The sequence below is a fragment of the Dendrobium catenatum genome, unplaced genomic scaffold (assembly GCF_001605985.2).
Source record: "Dendrobium catenatum unplaced genomic scaffold, ASM160598v2 original_scaffold_185271, whole genome shotgun sequence".
In the NCBI taxonomy this organism is placed as follows: Eukaryota; Viridiplantae; Streptophyta; class Magnoliopsida; order Asparagales; family Orchidaceae; genus Dendrobium; species Dendrobium catenatum.
In genome coordinates, this window is record NW_021503689.1 from 784,611 (window position 1) to 806,243 (window position 21,633).

The window sequence follows — 21,633 nt, forward strand, 5'->3', positions numbered from 1 at the left end:
CCAAGAAACTACGTATCTCAAACACCGTAGTAGGCCTTGGTCAATTAGCAACTGTTTGAATTTTCTGGGGATCAACAGAAATACCTTCGCCTCTCATTATGTGTCCCAGAAAAGAAATACTCTTCAGCCAGAATTCACATTTGATGAATTTTGCATACAACATATGCTACCTCAAGGTCTTCAATACACTTCTCAAATGTCTGGCGTGATCTTTCTTAGAAGCAGAATACACCAGAATATCATCTATAAAAATGATCACAAATTGATCCAGGAAATCTTTGAATACTCTGTTAATCAGATCCATAAAAACAGCTGGTGCATTAGTCACCCCAAAAGGCATGACAAAAAACTCGTAGTGTCTGTACCAAGTACTAAAAGCTATTTTCGTCACATCAGCTTCTCTCATCACCTGATAAGATCTCAAATCAATCTTCGAGAATACAGAAGATCCAGCAAGCTAATCAAACAGATCATCAATCCGTGGCAACAAATACTTATTCTTGATTGTAACTTTATTCAAATTTCTATAGTCAACACACATATGCATTGTACTGTCATTTTTCTTCACAAATAGAACAGGTGCTCCCCAAGGAGAAACACTTGGATGTACAAATCCTCTATCCACCAATTCCTGGAGCTAGACTTTCAACTCTGCAAGTTCTTTTGGTGTCATCCTGTACGGAGCTTTAGATATTGGAGCCGTACCCGGAAATACATCAATACAGAACTCAACATCTCTATCCGGAGGTAAACCAACCAACTCCTCAGGAAATACATCTGAAAAGTCTCGTACTATTGGGATATCAGAAATAGAACCCGCATCTATATTCATATCTCGCACTGATGCCAGGAATACCATACAACCCTTCTTCCATAATCTTCTTACTTCCAACACAGAAATCAAATAGGATAAAACACATCTTAATCCTTGGAATACACATCTTTCACCGTCCTTAAACAATATAACTTGATTCTTTAAGCAATCAATCTGAACTTCATACAGACTCAGTCAATTCATACTCAAAATAACATCATACGAAGAAATCGACAACAAAATCAAACAAGATTTCCACTTCTTATCAGAAATTTCAATCTCACATAAACAAAACTTCCGGACTATCAAATTATTTCCAGCCGGCAAAATAACAAAAAGTGAAACAGGTAACGTAACTGAAGTCAGTTGCAAAGCATCAAAACAGTGCTCGGAAATAAACGAATGAATAGCTTCAGAATCAAACAAAACGTGACAGGGATGCTCAGAAATATAAACCGTACCTGTCACAACATCTGGAGCATCTCGAGCCTCTTGCTGATTCAAACTGTACACACGTGGCTGAACTGGAGCTGGAGCTACAGAACTACTAAGCTCCTTCTGATTCCCAGTAGGTGGTCTCCTTGCTACAGAACCCGAACTACCGGCTCTACCAGAGGATCCTTCAGAAACAGTACGGGGAGGAACTGTCCTCGGCCTTCCTGTCGGTCTAACAAAACTCTCAGATTTGGACTCGGATTGTCGATCAAATCCAGTTTGTGGACACTCTGCTATCCGATGTCCTGGCTGACCACATCTGAAACACTGACCAGTCATCCTGTAACACTGGCCAAAATGTCTTCGTCCATAATTCTGGCACACAGGTGCCCCACTAACTGAACCAGAATTGGCTACTGCCACTACTAGAAGCTGCTCCATATACTGACTGTCCACTCCTCTTAGAATCTCCATATACAAATCTGTTCTTTTTCCCAGAAAAACTACTACCAGATGCATCACCACTGAATCTCTTCCTACTAGCAGTCCACCGCTGCTAAGTAGCCATCAAATCATTCTCTATCAGTCGAGCTCTCTTCACAAGCTCAGAGAAATCAGATATATGAAATGGTACCAGGAGTTACCTCAGACTATCTCGAAGTCCCCTCAGAAATTTATAACACTTCTCAACAGAAGTACTGACCAACTGTGAAGCATATCTCGTCAAAGCAGTAAACTCTACCTCGTACTACATAACTGTCTTGCTCCCTTGAACCAACCTCAGAAAAGTCATGCATTTGTTGTCTTACAGTAAGGGGTACAAACCATGCTCTAAAGACTTCAGAAAATTCTTCCCATGTAATCAGAGAGTTCCGTTTACCTTAAAATTTCTCCTCCTGCTGGCTCATCCACCAGCGCTCTGCTTCACCATCCAATAGAAAAACTGCTAATGACACATTTCTATCAGAAGGATATTGCATACCATCAAAGGTCTTTTCCAACCTCCTCAACCAATCCTCTGCTGCTCTGGGCTCAACAGTGCCCTCAAATCTCGGAGGCTTTAATCTCAGAAATATTTATAGATGTCTATCTACCTCTTCAGATCTAACAGCAGAAACTCTATTCTGCGTCTAACTCATCATCTGAGCTATTAGTGTGGCAAACTGAGAAACTGTATCTGAGCCAACTACCGGAGCATAAATATTCACAGGAGCTGCTTGACTAGCACTCTGCCCATTAGTCATATCCGGGTCTAGCAGATCCATAATCACACAGAATGCAATTATAAACATGCATATAAAACAAAATAATAAAAATCCAGACAGACCCAAAAGTACACCACCAGACTTACAAATCATTTCTTATAGCTCCGTCTTATGATCCAAATTCCAAAACTATTGCTCTGATACCACTTTAATTTGTCACGACCCAACCTGATCGGAACGAATCCCATCGCGTTGAGTCGCGACGGATGAATCCAGGATCTAGCTTTGGAATTTGTTTGCATACTTTTTTTCCAATACACAAAGGAAAACATAAACACAAAGCTACTACGAACTTCCAAATACACAGAAAACTCATCCATGATTCTCTTCTTCTATCATTCTTCAAAATAATCATATACATTACAGTACATGGCTTCAAACAAAAGATACAGAATAGAAAGTAAACTAGTCATGACTGTACAAAAATCAAAAGGGCAAAATACCTGACTTTCAATCAGATTCTGAACGGCTAGTCCAAAACTTCCTTCCCTTTCCGAGAACCTGAAAACCACGAAGATAACCATAGTGAGCTAACAGCTCAGCAAGACTACACTAGCCGATCTAAATTTCCATATTCTCACATTCCAAAACAATTCCCATAAATAATAAAATAGTTTATTCAGATAGCCGTACAAAAATTCAAATATTCATCAGAAATTCAGATATTCAAACAGAATTCAGATAATCGTACAAAAATCAGAAAATCAGAAAATTAGATAATCGGATAGAATTCAGATAACATATACAAAACAGATAATTATACGGTATCAAATAACATATACAGAAGAAGTGAATCAAATTTCGTATCACAGAATCATTCAAATCACATTTCAGATCACATTTTAAATCAGATTTCAAAGCATATTTCAAATCACATATCCCTGACCCAGACAGAATCTCAAAGCATTCTGGCCCCTTATGCCTCCCTTCCCTGACACAGATAAAATCTCAAAGGATTCTGGCCCTTTATGCCTCCCTTTGTGCTTATGACATCATAACATATTAGATATACAGAATTATCAGATCATAATTCATTTTCATATTCTCGGACCCAGACAAAATCTCAAAGGATCCTGGCCCCTTATGCCTCCCTTCCCTGACACAGACAGAATCTCAAAGGATTCCGGCCCCTTATGACTCCCTTCTGATATCATTCAAATCACATCAACCATCAATTCATATCAAATTTAGAGAAATCAGATTTGTATCAGAATATCGTCAGAGATTATAACGGTAGACAACAGAAATTCAACAGATCAGAAATTCACAGTTTCATAAAATTACCAAAGATAGTATAAAACATCATTTTAAGACTTTCATTGTACTGAAGCAATATTTTTCAATATCCAGATAATTTTTTATTCGATAAAAACCCCACATAATTCAGATTACCCAATGAAAATTCTCCAGAAAATACTCAAAACGTGTAAAATCATTATCTCGAAAATATACCAAAAGTTACGCGGTAAAAGTTTTACCAGTGCAAAGATATACCCGTTTTTCGCTAACGAAAAAAAATTTTGAAACAAAAATTCTGTCAAATCTCACATTTCTGAAAATTGAGAAAGACATAATGTGCCTTACCTCAAGTCGATCAACTTTCCCAACTGCGGCGACAGACGAAAACGGATCGAAGGATTTCTCCCTCTTTCTTTCTTTTTCTCTCTCCTATGCTTTCTCTCTCTTCAAAAATATCTCAAATCCTCTATTTAATGAACTCGATCGTCCCGACGGTGTTCCTGGTTTTTCCCAGAACGATGATCAATTTCGTCCCTGGACGAAGCTCTTTGTCTAAAAGCTTTCAACTGTTCGTCCCGGACAAACCCAACTTCGTACGGACGAACCTAGAAGGAAAATCCAAAACACGCTGAACATGAAAGAAAAAGGGTTTTCACACGTGACACGTGTCCTCTAACCGGTGGTTTCATTGCCAAATGGCATCACAGGTAAACTGTTATGACAGAGACTCTCTAACCTGGTGGTCTTGCCACCAAATGACACCATTATATTACGGTCATGGTCAGAGCCCGTATATTCCCCAACGACGCTAAATCCTTGAGTAATTAATCAATATGATATGACTGATAGGGCACAAGCCCTTTGTCAGTTAGGGTGGATTCAAATTTATCCTCTTAGATAAATATTCACCCAATGTCTACAAGGTAGCCTTTGACGAAGCAACCCATGGCTGCCAACAAGGATCCTTCTGTCAGGTTAGGTCGAGTACCTCCTTTGACTAAGAAACCAAGGACTATGATAACCTATGACGACGGAACCATGGGATATGGATCGGGTTTATCATCACTCCCCCCACCATCCGCTTTAAATGCAAGGTGGTAAATTACAAATTTTAAATACCTAAACATGCTGCTACTATATGCCAAATACTTTGTATCTGTTTGATAACTAGCCTTAATCGAAAGTTCACTCATTATCGGGAAAGGTAATTAATTATAGGGGCTTGCGCCTATAGGAAACTTGAACTCATATCATAAATTCCTCACAAAATAAGGGTGAACTATCTAGGTAATGTCTTATTCAAAATCCAATCTACCTTCTGAAAATTTGCCTAAGAACTTAATCTTTAAAACTCTCCTTGATGACCAGAAAAAAAGAAAGGGGCCACAGAGAGGCCAAGGCGCAAATTTTCGGAGCCCACAACATAGATTCAACACCTTAAGTAGAACTCACAAGGAACAAATGATGAAGGGGTATTCATAAAGCAAACTCCAAATAGTTAGGATATGACTAATGATAATAATGTTGTATATAATTATGAATTCTCCATCATTCATGCCTATTGAGTGTTAATTAGTTGCTAATTCTATTTTCTAAATACCTGGCACAACTTTTACCCATGCTACTTTTAGTCTATCATTTTACTTTTGCAACTTTTTACATTAATTCTATCTACCTTTGTTATTGGGGCATGTTCCATCTTTTATTATGCCTACTCAAAATAACCATGTCTATTTTTATTACCTTATTTTCAATAAATTGTACAACCATCATTTCTTTATTATTACTTAATCTATATTTTAGAGCTTTATTACTTATCTTAATGTTATCATTTATCACACTTAACTTGATTCACGACGACTTTGTTATTCAGCATTCTCTTTATAGCATATTAATCTCATTTTTATGCAATTTATCCTATATCTTTATGATTTTCTCTCATGACATGATACATTGAAGTATTTTTTAATATCTTAGTTTTAGCTCTATAAGTTTTGTCATCATCTATTTCCTTAATGTTATTTATATTAGAGATATAAAGTACCCAAAAAAAGTGTTCACAAAATAAAGGTACTATCTTATCTAACAAAAATTTAGTGTTAATAGAGACAAAGGAATACCAATTTTAAATCCACTCAATTATATATGGTGCATTCAGTCGTTATTGATCTAAGTTGTCGCCAATAATTATCTCCATTAGTTCAGCTTTTTGCTTGCTAAAATAGATCATCTCATGATTCTCACCTGTAAGTATGTTATCTACAACTAGAATATATATCATGATATCTCACATCTCAATAACCAAAAAAAGATATAGGCATAATATGTTCTACAACCTAATCTTGCTGGCTGAAAACTTTAATCACTCCAAAGCCAACTAATAGTGGAAGTCATTGCTCCACCATGCATATTTTCAACAAATGCAACATACTTCTACCCACATTGTCTTCTTAATGCTAACCAAATCAATCCCTGTGTAGATGTAAAAGTTGATCATATGCCTTTTGACTATCAATTGAAATCATAAAAACTTGAGCTTTCTTTTATATTTTATTGGAATATGCATGCGCTTAATTTTCACAGTTCTTCTCTAAGCAAGAAAAAATTGTCATGTATCCCTAGGGCTCATTGGTTGAGGTCTTTCGCTCCATCCAAAAAATCTTTAGTTCAATCAGTGGCATAAACATGTTGGTGTGTGATTTATATTTTATCACTCAACTTTCAAAAACAAAGGAAAGAAAGAAGCTATTTTTTATACATTTAACATGCAAAATATTCTGAAAAGGTCCTAACATGTCAATCTTTGATTGCCATACAGTAAATGCCAATGAGTGCTTAATGACAAGAGTCCAGGAGATGTCCATGGATTATCACTTTAAGGTGGAACAAGAATCAGGCTCATCAGCTGCAGCTTTCTTTGGTTTTAATGGTATGGTTTATCGATCATCTCTTGTATCTTTATTACGGATTTGTAGCAAATTCTAAGAGAAACTTGCAAAAGCCTCCCTATTGTTTACCCCCTTAAAGAAAAAAACCTTTATTTAATTTTTATTTATAAATTCTTATAATTCCTACTTCTTGTTAAAAAAATTACTCTGATTAAAAATTTATTATTTTTCTAAGAATATTATTTTAATACCACTTTCCACTCTCCTACTCATCAACCTCCCATCTTTCGCTATGGTGGCCATAGAATTGAGAACTTTTATTTTATCCGGTGAACGTACAATCCTTTACGTTTGGTTATAGGCAAAAAAAGCGCAATACCGAGTACCGAGTACCGAGTACCGAGTTGTACCCTAAAAAACTCGGTATTGCGCTGTTTTGGTCTAAAACCGAACGTAGAGGAGCGTACGTTCACTGGATGTAATAAAAGTTCATTGATGAGTAGGAGAGTGGAAGGTGGTATTAAAATGATATTCTTAGAAAAATAATAAATTTAGAGCTAACCAAATATTTGCCAAAAAAATGAATCAAGCAGATTATAAATTTTAAAGAAATATTTCAAATTATCAATCCTACCTAAAAATTCTTCAAGATTATATATTCCATCTAATATAGGAATGTAAATATAAAGATCATGATGGCCGCAGTATTTGTTAGAATCATAATTTACACACATTTACATTGCTTCATTTATTATTTCATTGAATGACATAATTATTATGTCATACTTCTAGTTGACATGATGATGCAATCATAAGCATGGGTCTAGAGGTTTAATGCAACTAAATGATTTAATGAATGAAACCTCACAAATCACATTTGATATTCGTAGTTCCAATGACTGTCAATAAAAAATAAGAATTTACCTTCTTTTGATGTAAACCCAAAAAAATGAAAATTTATTCCAAATAATAACTCAATGATCGATTTAGCTAAAAAAATTCAATTATACCCACAATATGATTAGAATTAACATTGCAGTCAAAAGATTAGTTGTAGCAAATTTCTCTAAAATCAATCACGCTCGTAAAACCAATATAAAATTTATGTATGAAAAGAAATCATGATAAGGGAGTAAACACAGTTAATATAGACCTCACACAAATATAAGGAAATGGCTTCTCTATATATTTGTAGTTGTACTTCCATCGCACTTGAAAGAATTAATATCTAACTAAGCAAACACGAGATTGAAGAAATGAGAAATAAAAAAGTTTTATTGAGCCAAAAAAGCTTATATGTATGCCTGAATTGTTTTTTCTTTAAGGTCAAAACAAACCCTAAGGTTAGTTGCCTCCAACATTTCGGTGGCAATTCTTGTTGAGAATATCAGTTTCTTGTTATAGTTATTAGAATTATTATGCTTAAAAAAAATATTAGAATTATTATGCTTAAAGATTTTACCATATTAATACGATAACATATGGTTACTATTTATGATAGGAATTTAATTTATTTTTTGTAATATCTCATTAATATCTTATTAACGAATATTCTCATTTATTATATTCTTTTATTACATCTATATATGTATGCTTGAATTAGTATTATGATTAATAAGTAAAGACTAGTTTTTTATATTTTCTAACCTGGGAGCCTTTGATCTAAGTTTCTTCTTAGCCTTGTCTCAATAGGGCTTAGCTAGTCTGCCCTCGTCTCTTCTTTGTCTTGCGTGTCAGATATTTTGGCTCTCTTCTTTGTGTCTCATATGGCGCTCTACTCATTTCCCTCCTATCAACACTTGCTTGACTCGTCTCCTTAGTGTCGATTACAATTTATACTTGCATACAATTCTATCAGTGCTCGGATTGTGGTTTGCTCAATGTTCTCTCTCCTATCTAGCTTAACGCGTGATGCACGGCTCTATTCGATCGATGCTCAATGAATTGGATCATTTCCTTGATCTTGTTCTTTATCATTCACTTGAAGCTTGGCATATTGCCCATCTCTCTTATCATACAATTTATTTTTCGTAACAGTCTTCATAATCAAGCTCTATCTCAACATCTTCTTCGCCTTCTCGATAATGCTCGTTCAAGCACTTGTTAGTGTCGATTATCTTTAGCTTGAATTATGACAACTTTTCTATTCTTCAATCTCAAAAATGAATCGATAATGGCTTTCAATGGCTTGTCGTCTTTGATCTTGACAACGCATTGGTTGCTTTTGCTCTATATATCATCTTGGTCGCTTGTGGGAGTTCCCTGGTCCTCTCATCCTAGATGTGTTCGTTCTCTCATTCTCAATGCTCGGTCCAACACCAATCTCTCAGTTATTATTGGTTTCCCAAAGACCTCGTTCTAGCATCAACTGGTTTATATCGGCAATCTCAAAAACCTTTTAAAGACCCCTTGCCTTAGATTTATTGTTTCTTCTTATCAAACTCTTGACGCTCCTTATTGCCGCATCATGAGTTTGTAGAGGGAATTGTTAAAAAGAAGATATAACCATCTCAATATTATTACAGGCGATTAATATTTATGGTAGCAATCTTTAGTATTATTATTGTAATATTTTATCATTATTGATCATATTTTCTTTCTCTTCTCTTACCAGTATATTGGCATGCTTATACTGGTATCAGGACTAATCAAATAAAGATGTGGTCTTTCATGTTTTCTAACACTATTAATCGTAAATACTAGATTCTACCTTTGTTATGCTACAGTGTTGAAATCTAATTAAATGCTATAGCTAAAGTTGTGTTTCAATTCCTTCATAGACTTCAAATTGGAAATCATGACCCTATAATAGAATATTCTCAGTATAAACCCATTACAACGGATACGTCATTAAAAAATTCATCTAATCAAATATGAATCTCGATGTAATACTTCAATTAAAAATTTCATAATTTAATTCAATATCATTTGAATTTCAATTTTAATAAGCTTATAGTCAAAACAAATATTTTGGTAAGATAAGCCTAACGGTCTTAAATTTGACCACAAAAGAAGAACTTTATTTAAATATTTTTGTTTTTCCTCATGCCTTAAGCTCAATGCTAATGGCCTAATGCGAGTTGAGAATTAGGAGAGAGGACCAACACCCTGTTTATTGTAGCAGTGAGATCCTGTATGACAATGAATGATGCTATTCATTCGCGAACAAGACAACCATGTCATTAGTATTTTTAGCATAGAAGTTGCATTCATATTTTTAAGCTCATATTATTGCGTTCATACCTAGCTTTTCATTGAAGGCTATATTGCAAAAACTAAAAGCTTTTGAGCAACTAATCAAGAGTGGAGTTACGAGAATTTGACATTCACTTTCTACCCACGTCGGCTATCAAATCACATGTACTTGTAGACTTTATAGTTGCATGTATATTCCTAACTCGATTGAATCACCTCCTCCTTTTTTTTCAACTTATTAGATATTATATGTTAATGGAGCCTTTGGAACATGGATCTTGCTTATCTCATCCTAGCATGAGACCTTGGAAAATGGACTTCGCTAGAAATTCTTAACAACTAACAACATCATTGAGTATGAAGCCCTTGTGGCAAGACAAAAACTTTTCGTTGACTGTGCCACACCGACTCTCAACTTATGACATCTCCAATTGAAGGGCATTTTGACGCTCATAACCCACAATTAGTGTAGTACCTCAACTTGGTGAAATCAATTCTCTCTCGCATCAATAGACTTTAGATCATCCACATAAGAGCAGAATGCCTGAGCTAATGCTCTTTCCAACCTATTACTTCAATAATAGCGGATTTGATACATTGAGGATGTACATTTTCTAAGTATTCATAGTCTATTGGAACTACTATATGGTGATGAATTAAAGAGAATCTCTTGGATGAACCCCATCATCTCCTTATGTGTTGTGATGTTGCTTGAATACTCAACAACCTCTATTCGCCTTTGATAACAAACTGCAAATTTTATTATTATTGGAAATGAATTGTATCCCTCCATTGTCCTGAAAAAAAAAGAAGGAAGAGTCGCAATGATGCCATGTGGATTGATAGAAGACCAATTTAGGGCTCAATCACTTATTCACTTTATATGAAGTCCATGAATTTGGGTTAAGCATCAAGATTAATCAAAGCAGTTCTTGTTAAATCCAATTATTAAAAAGAAAAGCATAAGCAGAGATTGAATGCAGTCGGCTTTCTAAAAGAATCCTAAGAACCATGGAATGAGTTAGCCTCAAAATTATATATTTTAAAATATTTATTTTTTAAAGTATTTTTTAATTGATTTCAAGCTAAATCAATATGATAGAAGTATGGCTTGAACTCAAATTGATAAAAAGACCCGACTTTTTCTTTTTCGATCAAACCCGTTAATCTGATTTAAGCTTTGATTACGGCTACAATCTGATCCATTTTTTTTTTATCTATCTTCAACTTTTTAACGAAATTAACGACCCTAACGCCAACTAATTATTGTCGAGGGCCATGATAATTACAGAATGATAAAAAATACTTGGTTTTCGAGTTCCGTTGAATACTGAGATAAGAATCAAGAGCTCTGAAACCGGCAGACATCACTCTATAAAATCAGAGCACTTCTGGAAACTACAATCAACACACCATCCATTTCAGAAATCACTCCATCTGCTGTCCTGCACAGTTACTTCCATCAAATCACTCCAAAAAACCTGCCAGTTGCATCCCGTCAGTTGTATCTCTGCCAGCTTGCGGCCCTCTTGTTGTGCCTCCTCCAGCTTGCAGTGCGCCTGCTACAACCCTTCCATGGGTTGTCCACCAGCTAGTGCCTCAACGCCAGCTTCGTATCCACTACCTTGTCCCTTAATATGGAAAGGCGTTCTTTGCTTTATTCATTCCTGAAATTATTGTAATTGATTGTGTTAATTTTATTCATATATTTTCTCTTTTAAGAACCAATTATAGCTTGAATTTATTATCCAGTTTTTTCTATTCTAGACTAACAACTTAAGTTATAAACACTATACTTCTATCTATTGGAATTAGAAATTTGTATTATCATTCTTCTATGTTTTTTACAACATCCGATGTGATGCTTTGCAATTAACAACATCCTATGTGATGCTTTGCAAATCCCAAAGGTAGTCCGCACACCAGCAAGCTTTGACGCCAGCTCATTGTGTTGAGTAACTTTACTGTCAAGGGTAGCTCGGTAGTGAAGGAGATCATTATTATGCTGGGAAGGAGGAAGAAGAAGATTTTGTTTTCTAGCGTACACGACATAAAGGCCATGATGAACTAAAATTCAACTTCTTTCAACTTGTTATTTTAATCGGGGCAAACTATGGGGGAGCTTTTTACATATTTCCCTAACTTTAAACTGAGAAATATGTTTCATTAAAGGTTTAGTGACCAAACAGATGAAAACTTAATGTACAGCTATTGCTTCATAAGCAGGTACTGCTGGAGTATGGAGAATCATGGCGTTAAATGAAGCAGGAGGTTGGAAGGAGCGCACTACTGTAGAGGATATGGACTTGGCTGTTAGAGCAAGTTTAGGAGGTTGGAAATTTTTATATGTAGGCAACATCCAGGTAAATCTTTTGCTTAATCAAATATATATCACTTACCTAACTTAAAGATAAAAGGAGGTTATGATCTTTACTATGGAAATTTCTAACCATTCCTGTTTGGATTGTGTTTTGCTATGCTCATTTGCTCTAGTTATTCTTCTTCATACATAATTTAAATAAAAAACAATTAAAAAATATTCTATAATGAGAAAATAAATAAAAAGAAAACCTACATTTTATTAATATAAAAATATATTGAAAAACATATGACATTTATAACAAGAACATTTTAATTTACTTAAAACGAAGATTGCAATTCTCTTCTCGGCAACATATAAGACTGAAATTTATGGGCTTCAATTTCATTAATTCCTATGGAAGATATTTAGAGTTTTTAAAATGATAAAAACCCTTCAATGATTGTTTCAATTTTCAAAATTTAAAATAAAAATTTATTAGGTTCTTACGGGTAGAGAGAGAGAGAAAGAGATTTGAAGAAAAAAAAAGTCATCATATCTTTTGTCATCTTCTGTAGGACTTATTATATAATGCACTTTATACAGAGAGGAGAGAGTTGTTGAGGGAAGACCCAAGTAGTTTGAGAGGAGCTCAGATGGGAAAATTCCAATTTAAGAAGACCAGCCAGATAGAAGAAAATTAGCTCTTACTTTTTAGTAAAGCATTCTTTTCAGAACAATAACTTGAAGACTATATAGTTGACAAAAGAAAGAGAGAGGAGATGGGAAGACAATTGCAGCCTTTCAGTTAGTTCTTTTTTTATTTAATGAGTCAATGCGGGCTTGTGTCCCCATTGCCCCCATCATAGATTTTTTTTTTTTTTTGGGAAATTTAGCGGTAAAAAGCCCTTCTATTACTTGAAAAGTAAAAACAATTACAAGTAAAGAAGAAATATAAAAGAAGAACAGCCCAACATAAGAAAAAATATAAAAAAAACTTACGTGGGCAAAAGAAACCACAACTATACCACCCTAATTATCCAAAAAATTTGAAGTACCAAAATGTGGTAATAGATGCAACGCATCTAGGACTCAGGTTGCTGACCATATAGGAATACTCGATAGGCTCGCAGAAACGAAGATCCCCTAGTTGACGAAGAAAGACCATCCAAGGGGAAAGAGGACCAGCCGCTATCATCATCGTCCTCAAAAATTCCCGCAGGGACCGAAGCAGCTTTCCTGACAACCCATAAGGTCGCCAAGGAGAAAAACCAGCCAATAAACCTCTTCCATATGCAAATTTCCAGCCATAAATGAAACTTCCAGCAGCCCCAAAAATACCTTTCATCTGTAAAGCATAACATCCAAACCATCTGAATATAGCAATCCCCACGGCCATGAGATAAAAACAAAGCCAGCACAGTCAAAAAAAATTCAGCATATTTGTGTTTGATCCCATCAATATTTTTCCAATGCTTCACCTTTACTTTAATAATAGATTTAATACTCTCAGCAACCCCATAAGGAGACTTCCAGGAATTAGAAAACCTCATATTATTTCTCTCCCTCAAAATATGATAAATTGCACAAGTCAATACCGAGAAACAGAAATTTTTCTCCACAACAGAATAAGAGAAAGTAGTGTTCAGCCAATCAAAGGCCAAAAATAGATTTGGCCTAAATAGAAATTCCCTAAAAATAGGCAGAATTAACAGCAACACAGAGAAGGAGAAATCACATTCGAAAAAAAGGTGCTGAAGAGTCTCCCTATGAGATTTGCAGAAGGAGCAATCTGCAGTGACATTAATGCCAATCCTTATAAGAGTATCCGCACACTTAAGCTTGCCAATCAAAGCCATCCATGTGTAACAGGCAAACTTAAGGGAAGCTTTTTTAAACCAGACAAAATCATGCCAGTCAACCAACACTAAATTATAATAAAATTTGGAAGTGAAATCCTTAAAGGTAGGCCTGCTGGTGCCATCCCACATCATAACCGACTCCTCAAAAATGGCAATATTCAAAATCTCAGTTTTAATCTCCAAAGGGAAGGCATCAGGTAAAGACCAAGCACCATCAGAAATAAAATTCCCCACTACAGCAGAAGATAGCCTAATATCAGAAATAAAATCCCCCAACAGTTTACCATTTAACCAAGGATCCCAAAGGAAAGAAAACCTGCTATTGGGACCAGTAAAAAAAGAGAAATAATGCTTAAAAGCCAAAGCATGAGTGCAAATCATTTCAAGAAGTTGGAAGAGGACGGTGGAGCAGATTTCCAAGGAGATAGGAATTTAGCTTTAAACCACTTCCCCACCAGGTTGTCAACATTATATAATTTCCAAATGAAAGAAGCAGCAGTACCAAAATAAAGGGCATCAAAGGAATGAATACCCAAACCACCATGAATTTTCGGCTTAGTAATAGAGTTCCAAGCAATTAAATGCATTTTTTTTGCTTCAGTGTCACCATGCAGTAAAAACTTAGAACAAAGCTTAGAAATAAGAGTTCTGCATCTTTTAGGTATAATTGCTCCTCTAATCCAATAGGCTATCGTATTAGCAATCGTGTATTTTAAAAATTGAAGCCGACCTATAAAAGACAAAAACTTAACTTTCCAACCCGTAAGTAGAGCAGAAATTCTGCTCAGTAGGGGTTGGAAGTGAGAAAATTTGAGTCTGGATGGGGAGATGGGAAGACCAAGATAGGCGAGGAGGACATTGGTGTTCTGAATGCCAAGAAGGTCTGCAATAAGAGAGGGGGCAGTGACATTTTTTGAAAAAATAATAGAGCTTTTGGTGGGGTTAACAGCTAGGTTTGAGGCCTCAGCAAACCGATTTAAGGAAAGTAAAAGGAACTGGGCATCGTCATGTTCAGCTTTCCCAAAAACTAACAAATCATCAGCATACATCAAGTGGTTAACACTAACCCCATTACAAGTGATACCTTGGAAGATATTGGGATGAAGGCAGTGAGATAAGCCATCCATGGCAATATAAAACAAGAGAGGGGAGAGGAGGCAATCCTGTCTCAGACCAGAAGAGGACTTGAAAAAGCCTTCAAGAGAACCATTGATGCAGATAAAAAAATACACATCAGAAATACAGCATTTAATCAATTTGATGAAGTGTTCAGGAAAGCCTTTAAGTTTTAAGCGGTGTAACAGAAATTCTCTAGAAAGAGAGTCAAAAGCTTTCCGAATATCCAGCTTAGCACAGAAAAATTTGATATTGGCATTGAACTCCCTCAACAACTCAGCAGCCAAAATAACATTATCAGAGGCACAACGCTTGGCAATAAACCCAACTTGACTTTCATGAATTATAAGAGGAAGCACCTCTTTAAGCCTATTAGCAAGCAACTTGGCAACCACTTTGTAGAACACATTGCAAAGGGAAATGGGCCTGTAATCCGTAATATGAGAAGCATGTGTATTTTTTGGAATTAAGGCAATGGCAGTAGCTTTAGTGGCTCTAGGGAGATAAGCATTGGAAAAAAACCATTTAACAGCCCTACAAAAAATAGCTCCAATCACATGCCAAGTTTTCTTATAAAACTCAAAAGAGTAACCATCCGGGCCAGGAGCAGCATCCGATTTACCAGAAAAAACAACTTTCTTAATCTCCTCATCCATCACCAAATTGAGAAGCATAGGATAAAGCTCAGCAGGAACTGTTTTACCAACAGGAATATGAACATCCTCCCACCCCACAGAGATCGGGGAGTTAAATAAAACCTTGAAATGATCAGTAATTGCTAAAGAGATATTTGCATGAGTAGTGAAGGAGCCATTATCAGTAATAATTTCCCTAAGAAAATTACTATTGCATCTAGCTTTAATTTTAGCAAATAAAAACCCCAAGTCATCTTCACCCTTCAAAAGCCAATAGGTCTTAGCACGCTGAGAAATCCAAGCCGACCAAGCAGATTGAAGATTATCCAATTTATCATTAATCTCTTTAAGTGAATTGTTAAAAATCGGATTCAAAGGATTAGATTGAATCTCATCCAGACAACAGATTTGAGAATATTTCAAATCCTTGATGGCATTACTAAGAGAAGCAAGGTCCTGAAGACCACAGTCGAAAACACATTTGTTGAGTTCCCCCAGAGAGCTTTGAGTCGGATTATTTCCCCCAGCTTTTTCATAATCAAAACGGTAACAATTAAAATCACCTAAAATGATCCAAGGAAGATCACTAGAAGGTGCAACATTCCGGATATCATCCCAAAGAACTTTCCTGTCATTCACATTATTGGAGGCATAGACAACAGATAGCTCAAAAGAAGCAGCCCCCCAAGAGAAGGAACCATGGATGAGTTGAGAGGAAGAGAAAGAGGGGATAAAAGTAACAGCAGCTTTGTCCCACTTGAGCCAAATCCTACCCGGATTAGAAAAACATAAATTATTGTAACTATCCTCCAAATCAAACACTTTATGCCGGTGCAGAAACCACGGGTCTAAAGTAGACTGAATAGGAACTTTTGCTTCAAGAATTGCCAGAAATTTGAGACAATGAGAAGAAACTAAATCTTTGCAAAGACGAACTTTGTCAGGGTTATTAAACCCCCTCACATTCCAACAAGCTAATGGAGAAGCAGACATTAATAACGGGATCCTTTGCCTTTTTTGGCAGTTTTAGGCTTAACTTTTTTGGCTTCTTTGGGTGATTTGGATTTGACTTTGGAATTATGAAGACGGTCTGAAGAAGAACAATCCGTAGAGGATTTAGTCGTAGAAGAAGAGGGGAGCTCTGCATCAGCAGTATCATCGTTTCCAGGAGGGTTATCAAGAGGAGGAAGCTCAGCATCAAAAGCTTGAAGGGAATCAAACTTATTTGCAGTAGGGATTTTAGGAGGGGGAATAGAGGAAGGTGGAGTAGACTGCTCCGAGGAGGAAGCAACATCCATAAAAAGGTTTAAATTGGGTAAAGAAAGGTCTTTAGTGGAGTCGGGAAGCACAACAGGCGATTGTTTAGGTTCAGGGGACAAAATGACAGGTGTATTAATAATAGGCTTGGATAGAATCCCATCCAAGGGCACAAGAGAAGCCTCACCAACCAAAGAAGTGCGATGAGGAGGAGGTGGTTTGGAAGTAGGGAGAGGTTCCCGCTGATTAGGATGTCTGCTGGAGCTACGACCTCTCGGACGAGCAGAAGGTGGGATGATAGGTTTTGGATTAGGGTTTGAGGAACAAAGAGAAAACGGGTGAAAAAGGGATCCACAGCCTTCACAGGGAGAAGGTTTCCAGTCATAGTGAACTTTGAGATTCATGTCTTCACCTTCAATTTCGATGGGTATTTCATTAGGAAGAGGAGAGTTTTTATTGATGTGAACACACACCCTAGCAAAGGTGAGTCTGGTACGATTGGCAGTGAGCGTGTCAACAGAAATCGGAACCCCGATGAAACTAGCAATCCAGGAGATCCCTAAAGGCGTCCACAGCGCCAAAGGTAAATCCATAATTTTTATCCAGATGGGTATAGTGGCATTTTCATCCCTAACCGGCTTAAACTTTGGGGACCAGCGCTGCAAGATGAAAGGCTTCCCCAACAAAAATCAGGGCCCCCCGTTCCACACCATTTCCAAATCTTCCAAAGCCGAAAATTTTAAGAGAAAGAACCCATCAGCAAGAGAAAGGAGAGACATCGCACCTTTGATGTTCCAAACCTTTTTCATAGCCGAAAGCAGTCGTTCGTAGTAGGGGCGAGGGCCGATCGAGTAACCCACCAACGAAAGGTTCCAGAAATTAGCACCTTCTGAAAGATCATTGCCTCTAAAGGAAAGCTTCGGAGCCGGGGTGACGAAGGAGACGGGGAAGTTGGTCGACTTAACAGCTGGAGTTGAAACGTTATCCGCATAGGAACCAAAACGAAGCACAGAAGGTTGACCCTTAGAAGAAGGCGAAGATAGGGGAGGAAAATCATGAGTAGCAAGCTCCATGAAAACAAGAAAGCCTCTTCCCCTAAGGGAAGAGACGAAGGCGGCGGGAAGGAAGGCGAAACCCTAGCAGAGCACTTCCCTCCACTTCACAACGAAAAAAACTTCGATGCCCATCATAGATTCACTACTATATATATCATTCAAACAATGACAATGTTGGAAATTAAATGATGTCAGAAAATAAACTGTCTTTTTATTAAATTGTGATGACAATATTTTGACATACGTGAGCAATGAAAAATTTATCAATATTTAATATATGTAAGCTTTATCTTCTTTTTAAATTATCGGATTAAATTCAAATTATATTAAATTCATGATCAATGCACCTAAGAAAATGTTGAATCCAAATTTATATGTGGGTAACAACCAAAACCTGCTCTCAAGACTTGCAAGATTTTAACAGAGAAAGATAGAGGGAGAAAAAGAGTACCAATCAGGGTAGGGCGAATGGCTCTCTACTTTTTAGTAGAACATTCTTTTCAAAGTATTAACTTGAAGATATAGTTGAAAAAGTAAGGGAGTGGAATTTTTTTTTTTAACTGAGCCCATAGGGTCTTGGGTCTTCATAGCCCTCATTATAGATCCACTATTGTATATATCATTCAAACAATGATGATGTTGGAAATTAAATGATGTCAAAAAATAAACTTTATCTTTTTATTAAATTGTGATGACACAATTTTAAGTTTTTAACATACATGTGCATCAAAAAATTATTAAGACTTAATATATGTAAGTTTTCTTCTTTTTAAATTATATGGTTAAATTCAAATTATAGTAAATTCTAGCTCACTACATCTATGAGAATATTGAATCTAAATTTTTCTGTGTTTGAACACTTGAACCCTATGTTGAATCACACGGCGAGGGGGCCCACAGCTTTGACAGGTCAGCAATCCGTGGGCTGCAATTGTGAGTTGCAGTTGGAGATTTCCTCTTTTGACAACAAGATCTATGGGATTGATTCCAAGATCTGTGGGATATAATTATTATAATTAATTAGATTAAATGTCTTTCTTTTTTTGTTTATTCTTCTAGAGTGTATATATGTGTAATTATTCCAAGAATAAAATTTGAATTCAATTTCCCCTAAATAATTTCTTCATGGTATCAGAGCTTATGAAAATCCTAATCCTTCTCTGAGTGTGGGAGGCAAACCTTCCTCCATTTCTTCCAACCTTCAACCGGTGGTAGCACTTCATCATCCTACCGATAGCCTCTCTTCAAGCACCGACAGCCTTTGCCCAAAATTCATCTTCTCTTTCAACCGAGGAAATTCAACCATGTCCAGGGATAGCGAGATCTCATCCTCCTACCCAAATATTAATGGATTAAACACAAGAAACCCAGGATTTACATACAACTCTTCCTCCTCTCATCATAAACCAACAGTCTCCAGTACCTGCTACCTGCTTACACTCTCACTCAGGTATAAAACAATAAAAACTTTGGGTTATTGACTCAGGAGCATCATATCACATGTCAGGAGACATTACACTCCTTCATGACTATCAACCTTATCATTCAAATCGAGTAGTTAAGGTTGCTGATGGCTCAACATCAAAAATTTTGGGAACTAGTTTCTGTTTTGTCATAGAAGCTATCACCCTTAAGACAGTGGTTTATGTGCCCAATCATGAGTGCAATTTGATTTTCATTAGTATATTGACTCGCTATAGTAATTGCTTAACAATTTTCTCCAATAATGTATGTATTTTTCATAAACTTGATTCAGAGAAGAAGATTGACAATGCTGATTTGTGTTTTGGGTTATACTACATCAAGACACCCAAATCCTTAATTGTTGCTAAGAATCATTTTATTGTGAGTTAGTTTGTTGAGAGTCATTCTGAAGTCGGTCATGATAGAGAGATTATAGGTTTGGTCATCCAAATAACTTGAAATTGAGAAGCTGATTATGAAGATGTTTGAGGCTGGGATCATCAGACCAAGTGTGAGTCCTTTCTCTAGTCCATTCTTACTATTCAAAAAAAGGATGGGAGCTGGAGGTTTTGTATGGATTATAGGACGTTGAATAAGGAGACTGTATCGGATAAATTCCCCATTCCTGTGATTGACGAGCTCTTGGATGAACTGTATGGAGCGGTGATATTAAAGTCAGGATACCATCAGATCCAAATGAGGGAGGAAGATATCTCAAAGACAGCTTTCAGGACACACGAGGGGTATTATGAGTTTTTGGTTATACCATTTGGGCTTACCAATGCCCCTGCTATTTTCATGTCACTGATGAACAAAGTGTTCAGACAGTACCTCTGAAAGTTTGTTTTGGTTTTTTTTTATGACATCTTGGTGTACAGCATAACTAAGGAGCATTTGAAGCACTTGAAGTTGGTCTTGGGAGTTCTACAGGAGCATCAATTGAGGTCCAACTTGAAGAAGTGTTGCTTTGTCCAGACTAGTGTAGAGTACTTGGGTCATTTCATGTCCAAGGAAGGGGTGGCAGCCGATCAGTCAAAGGTGGAGGCTATGTTGAGATGGCCCTTACCTAAGAATTTGAAGGAGTTCAGAGAATTCTTAGGGCTGACAGGGTACTACAGAAGATTTGTAAAAGTGTATAGTACTATCGCATGGCCGCTGACAGAGCAGCTAAAGAAAGATGGATTCTTATGGGGAGTGGCAGCCAAAGTAGCATTTGAGAAACTACAGAAGGCTATGACCACTGTACAAGTCTTAGCTTTACGAGACTTCACTCAGGCCTTCATAGTGGAGATAGATGCTTCAAGATACGGATTGGGGGCAATACTTATACAGGATCAGCGACCCATTACCTACTTCAGACAGGTGTTGACAGCTAGAGCCAGGTTGAAATCAATCTATGAGAGGGAGTTGATGGTCATCTTCTTAGCCATCCAGAAGTGGCGACCTACCTGTTAGGCATACATTTCATTGTCAGAATAGATCAAAGGAGCTTGAAATACTTGTTGGAGCATCAGAGGTGGCTATTCAAATTGTTTGGGTATGATTTTGAAATCCAATATAGACCAGGAGGAGATAACAAGGCGGCAGATGCCTTGTCCAGATGTATGGGGGAGCTGCAGATAGTGGCACTGTTTGTTCCTTTGATGCTGGATTGGGAGGCCATAAGGGGGGAGAGCACTAGGGATAAGGAGTTGGGAAAGATCAAGACATATTTATTGAGGGAATGTGGTAGCCACCCAAGGTATTCAATGGAAGGTGACAGACTGTTGTATCAGGGGAGATTCGTGATGCCCCGGACCTCAATCTACATCCCAAACTTACTCCAGGAGTTTAATGGAAGCGTGATTGGGAGCCATTCAGGTATTCAGAAGACCTACAGGAGGTTAGCTTTAGAGCTTTACTGGAAGGGGATGTATAGAGATGTAGAGGAGATGATGGCTAGGTGTGGGATTTGCCAGAGAAACAAATACCTGGCTATGTCGCCATGGGGACTACTACAGCCATTGGCTTTATCGGGATGAGTATGGGAGGAGATATCTATGGACTTCATAGATGGGTTGCCCCGTTCAGAAGGCTTCACAGTGATTTTGGTGGTGGTAGATAGATTAA

General features: G+C 36.9%; 1 protein-coding gene across 3 annotated transcripts in view; it reads left to right on the forward strand.

The window, feature by feature from the left end:
• Positions 1 to 21,633, forward strand: part of LOC110108624 (probable glucomannan 4-beta-mannosyltransferase 9) — a 72,533-nt gene that overhangs the window by 40,957 nt on the left and 9,943 nt on the right. For 2 of the 3 annotated variants that reach the window (XM_020839343.2, XM_020839341.2), the window contains exons 5-6: positions 6,572 to 6,682; positions 12,063 to 12,199. In XM_020839343.2, the coding sequence (XP_020695002.1) occupies positions 6,572 to 6,682; positions 12,063 to 12,199 (248 nt within the window). The remainder of the gene's footprint in view (positions 1 to 6,571; positions 6,683 to 12,062; positions 12,200 to 21,633) is intronic. The other variant, XM_028692376.1, reaches the window with a different exon arrangement.